At 35.2% G+C, this 6000-nt stretch overlaps 1 protein-coding gene across 1 annotated transcript; it reads left to right on the top strand.

The window, feature by feature from the left end:
• The first annotated feature begins 438 nt into the window (after positions 1-438).
• Positions 439-1380, top strand: LOC128636614 (olfactory receptor 8D1-like). The gene has a single exon (XM_053689607.1). The coding sequence runs from the start codon at positions 439-441 to the stop codon at positions 1378-1380; it is 942 nt and encodes a 313-aa protein (XP_053545582.1).
• Positions 1381-6000: the final 4620 nt, after the last annotated feature.

The raw sequence follows: 6000 nt of genomic DNA, 5'->3' as shown, positions 1-6000 counted from the left end.
CAGCCGAAAAGCATCAGCGAGTCATGGAGTGTCATACCATAGGCTCCACATTGCAAACATTTGTTATTGGAGAACCTTTTTAATTGAAAGTTCAAATAAAAGTTGTTTTACTCGCTACTGGTGCTACTTCACCCTTTATTAAAAAAAAGATTTATTATGAAATAACAGACTAAACAAATCTAGGAGGAGGACCCTTCTCTGAGGTGCTTACAGTCTATAGGTTGAGGGTGCAGAGATTTAAGGTTTGGGGTAGATTGTCATGTGGATTGAAGTTGCGGCAGTGAGTCAAGGCGATTCAAGATTTATATATATAATAATTTACTTATGTTAAATGCTAACCTGTCTATAACATCAAAACCCAATGCTTACTCTATATATAAAATCCATATTTAATAAAAAAATATTTTTCTTTTTTGTCAGCCAGATTTTCCTATACATATGGAAGAGATGAATCAGACAATGGTGACTTATTTTATTATGAAAGGGATTTCAGACGTTCCTCAGCTCCAGGCTCCAATCTTTATTTTGGTCCTGGTTCTCTATCTCATGACACTTGGCAGTAACATGACTATTCTTTACCTGGTCTGCCGGGATCCTCACCTGCACACGCCCATGTACTTCTTCCTTGGCAACTTGTCTATTTTGGACATGTCTCATACAACTGTTACTTCCCATAGGGTACTTGTTAATTTCATATCAGGACACAATAGTATTTCATATGTTTCCTACCTTTTGCAATTTTATATATTTGTATCATTAGCAGCTAATCAGTTGTTGATACTGACTGCTATGAGTTATGATCGCTATGTGGCCATCTGTAATCCGCTGTGCTATCACATGACCATGAGCCGTACAGTCTGTGTCCTGCTGGCCATTTTCTGTTGGGTAATCAGTTTCCTAGAAACCTTACCTTACGTTGTGTTAGTGGCACAATACACTTGTTACAGATCCAATATAATCAATCACTTCTTCTGTGATGTTATGCCTCTTTTGAAACTCACCTGCAGTGACACCACTGTTTTTTATATTTTGGTTTTCAGTGAGGGTGTGTTTATTATGGTTTTAACCCCCTTCATGCTCACCTTTATATCTTATGTATTTATCATCACTGCCATCCTGAGGATACGATCTAGTTCTGGAAGACGTAAAGCCTTCTACACATGTTCTTCACACCTCACAGTTGTCATTCTTCTCTATGTGTCTATCACCTGGCAATATATAAGGCCATCTGCAAAAGACAATTTGGATGAAAATAAGATGCTGTCTCTATTTAACACTGCTATTGTCCCCTTACTAAATCCATTGATATACAGCTTAAAAAATAAGGATGTCAAGTCAGCACTGAGACGTAAATTGATAACTTCTAAAACTTTATTATGAGTAGACTCCACCACAGCTCAAAACAATGTCACACACTCTTAAAGTTTGAGTTTGTGCTTCAGCCCCAGTGACACAGTTGCTCCCGAGCCCCGCAATGGAAAACTATGTCAGCCTCAAACAACCAAGCACCAGTTTACTTCACTTAACCACATCACTTCAAACCTACAAGAGCAGCAGTTGTCAAACTCAGACTGCAAAAGAGGTCATGTTGAAACCTAATTTTTTAGAATGGAGAGAAGCCATTAAGCAGCAAAAGTCAGATATGACAGATTACAGTCTCTTACAAACAGGATAGGAGAAGACTGCAATTGGAAGCTTTTACTGCCATTTTACTGCACTGTCAACTGTCAATTTACTTTAAAATGATAAATGTAGCAAAGGAAGGCATTAGGGACCAGTCCATCCTTTGCAAAAAGCTGTTCCTTCATAAACTCTCCAACAGTTCCTAGGCCTATACCTATAAACAGATTTATAATTATCTTAAAAGCATATCTGCTTTTTCCTTCACACTAATATATGTTAAAAATGATTTCCACTTGTATGGATACAAAGACTACTATAAACGAATGTAGGTATTTAAATTAATCCCATTAACTGCTGAGCCATTTCCACCTTGTGCTGCAAATTTATATATAAATTAAATTGAACTTGGTATACACCATTTGAACACCATATAGTGCATCAAGGAAAATATAACATTTTTTAAAATTCCGTTATGAAAGTCCTCTTAGAATATGCAAGTCCAAAGGAGGCGAAAGAGACAGTAGCAGGGTGACATTTGCAAATAAGCCTTTTTTCAAAGATGTTACGTTAAGTATTTCAGAGAAGGGATGAAAGAGAAGAGTAAGTGGTGGTGGAGGGGGGAATAAAAGCTGGGGGGAAAAAAGAGGGAGAAGCTTAAAGTGTATCTAACGTTGACATTTTTCAGAAATAAATCTGCTACTTATTTGAAATTCAAACTATGTGCTTTTACATTTTCTATTTATTATGGGTTTATAGGTTAATCTAGTGGTCCTTTAAAGCATATATGTTTTACATTATTGTCTCCTGTTAACAACAGGGTTGATCACAGTCACCATGTAAGAATAACTGGCACGTTGACGACTGTTAATCAGTTCTTTTCATTTTCATTTGGGGAAAATGTCTCTATATTTATCATGTGTCATGTTACCACTCATCACAATACAAAGTCCCGGTAATTAACGCCATGTTTGCAGGACCTGTTTTTACTAATCAAATTTCATAAATTAAAGGGCTCAATAAACTCACATACATTACTTTTATTCTTATAGTGAAATAATTACTTAAAATATTCCAACCTCAATTATGAAAAAGTTGGGATAGTATGGAAAATGCAAAAAAAAAAAGAGTAATTTGAAAATTCAATTCACCCTGTTTTATTTATTTGATGTTTTACTTTGTGAATTAAAGGAATTTTTGAAAATATACACTTCATTTCAAATCTGATGACTACAACACATTCCAAAAAAGTTGGTACAGGTGCAATTTAGGACTAATAGCGACAAGTGTGACAAGTTAAAATAAGAAGGTGATGGGAAACAGGTGAGGCAATTGTGTAATCAACGTATATAAGGAGTCTCCAAAAAAGGCCTAGTCCTTCAAGAGCAAGGATGGGTCGAGGCTCGCCAATCTGCCAACAGATGTATCAGCGAATAATCCAACTCTTTGAGAACAAAATTAGCCAAAAACAAATCAACTGGATTTTGGGCAATTTACCTTCTACAGTGCACAATATAATTAAAAGATTCAAGGAATCCAGTCAAATCTCAGTGCATAAGGGGCAAGATGAAAACCACTTCTTAATGCGAGTGATCTCCGATTGTTAAGACGTCACTGTCTCAAAAACCGTCATGAGTCTGTAATGGATTTCCTGACATGGGCTTGGGAATACTTTGGTAAACCTTTGTCAGTCAACACTATTCGTCGCTGCATCCACAGATGCAAGTTAAGGCTTTACTATGCAAAGCAGAAGCCATACATCAACGCTGTCTAGAAGTGCCGCCGACTGCTCTGGGCTTGGTCTCATCTGAGATGGACAGTAGCACAGTGGAATCATGTTTTGTGGTCCGATGAGTCAACATTTCAAATATTTTTTTAAAAAACAACCATTGTGTTCTTTGGGACAAAGAGGAAAAGGACCATCCAAGCTGTTATCTGCATCAGGTCCAAAAGCCAGCATCTGTCATGGCATGGGGGTGTGTCAGTGCCCATGGCATGGGTAACTTGTGAGGGCACCATTAATGCAGAAAGATATGAAAACATTTGTTTTCTTTGTTTAAGAGATACCTAGGTAGGTAGATATGATTATTGCAAAACATCTGCCATATAAGGCTCCAGCCACGTGTATGCTCCTGAGCTTACTTCCCTGATTTTCATTAAAATATACCAGGACACCAACATTTTTTTTCATAAGATGGTGTAATAGACTGTTTTTGTACTTGCAACCCTCAGCTGTGATTGACTCAGCTACAAAATACATATATCAATAGGTTCAGATATGTGTTAACCCTATTACTTTACATCTATGCCAGACTTATTTACCTACTTTAAAATATACATATTCTTTTTTTGTGGTTAATTGAATCAAATATGACTTTAAATAGTGTTTAAATGTAAGGTGCAAGAAAATCCTAACATCTGCTAAGCACAGGGGTATGCAAAGGTGTAGCAGTGAGGAGGAGTTAAAGGCAGCACAGCCTTATAATACATGGAAATGGAAAGAATGCATTAAATGTAATCATTCATTATCATTCTTCTTTAATTTGCATAGTGGTACTGTAGTATATAATCCACTGAACTGTAAGATAAATGAAATACAATAAATGCGCATGATAAAAACACAGTTCAATAGCACACAGTCTAAATTTTAAATGAGCACTAGATATTTTCTAGCAAATTTCAAAATGTCCTTTAATTTGCTGTCCCCCTGTATCATGTGACAGCCATCAGCCAATCACAGACTTATATACGTAGTCACTGTGAACACTTTTACATGCTCAGTATGATCTGGAGTCTCATAAAAATGCGCATATAAAAAGAATGTGCACAATGTGATAATGGTAATAAATTGGAAAGAATCTTAAACTACACGCTATATCAGAATTATTAAAGTTTAATATTGACTTTAGTGTCCCTTTAAATATTATTAATATGAGATCAATTTGTTTTATTATTTAGTGTCCGTGTAAGAAACAATATTTTGGACAAACAAGCAGACCAGTAAGGGATAGGATAAGGCAACATCTTTTAAATATAGAATGGGGCTTTGAGGATCATTTACTCTCAAAACACTTTAAAGACTTCCACGGACAGAAAACTGAAGGCTTTTTATACTGGGGTGTTAAAAAGGTTAAACTCCAAAGAGGCGGAAACACACTGAAACAGCTCCTATTTACTGAAGCTGAACTAAATTTTAATTTTGGTACTCTGACCCCAGGGGGGCTGAATGCGGAATTTGACCTTAATCCTTTTAACTAATGGGGTCATGAGATACCCATTCTTATATCTTAAAATAAAATCTTTTCACCTTGTATCAAATATTTACATCTGGTTTCTATGAACTTTTATTAAACACTTTGTTTTTTAAAAAAAACTTTTTCAAAAAATTTTTATTTATATATTTACATATTTATTATTCAGTTTATACATCACAGTCCATTGATCATGCGAAAATATATTTTATGGATTAGTCTTTTATTATATTTTATATACATTTATTTATATATCTATATATTTTTATATGTGTATATAGGTTTTTATATGTGCATATATTTTTAATATGTGCATATACATATTTTTTTTAATTTTTTTGATATTTTTCTGCTATTCTTCTGTTATTCATATAGACTCTATATGTGATTTTATATACATTATTTCTGTGCATATATATATATTTTATATAGGTTTTATTTATTTAAATTCCCTTCTCCCAAAAACATGAATGCATTAATTTTATGAATAAATGTTTGGATTAACAAAAGGTATTTTTATTGGTAATATCAAGACACTATGAATTGTATATAATACTTGTTAGATTATTACTCTCAGATAACAAGTAAGATTGCACTATTAAAACGCACTGTGGAATATATTGGATGTCAAAAAACAAGAATACTGAATGAAATTTAGCACTGTTTGCATAAATAGAGTTTATTACAATAGACATTTCAGAGTTAAAAAGGCGGCACAAGATTTCTGCCTATAAAAGGAAGGACTAGACCACTTGTAAGTCATCTTGATAAAGGCACGCTGTGCTGAAACGCGTAGAATGACTTACAACTTTTGAATCACACTCAATTGGATTATTTCAGAAACAACAGTGAACGTTTCAAATTTGGGACGTTTTTCCAGGGTCCGGATTGGTCAAACCAGTCAGGTGACGAAGACACGTACACGCTGACAGTGAAGACGCTGAAGCCGCGCTTAGGAGTGAATCAATACTCGGCGTGTAGTGCCCGTGTAGTGCCCGCAGCTGATTGCTGAGTGGAATCGTTCATACAGCACTGGAGCCGCTTACAGCCATTAAGTCTGTTAGGTACGTTCAAGCTATCCTAATTTAACATTGGAACACTTGCTTAACTGACCGGTCAGCACTGCTTA

Source organism: Bombina bombina, chromosome 7 (assembly GCF_027579735.1).
Source record: "Bombina bombina isolate aBomBom1 chromosome 7, aBomBom1.pri, whole genome shotgun sequence".
NCBI lineage: Eukaryota > Metazoa > Chordata > Amphibia > Anura > Bombinatoridae > Bombina > Bombina bombina.
The sequence above is the reverse complement of the archived record's forward strand: the minus strand, read 5'-3'. Positions and strand labels throughout refer to the sequence as shown.

What these genes read in the sequence shown, in the direction of transcription:
- LOC128636614 (XM_053689607.1), top strand. Translation starts at nt 439, where the DNA reads ATGGAAGAGATGAATCAGACAATGGTGACTTATTTTATTATGAAAGGG.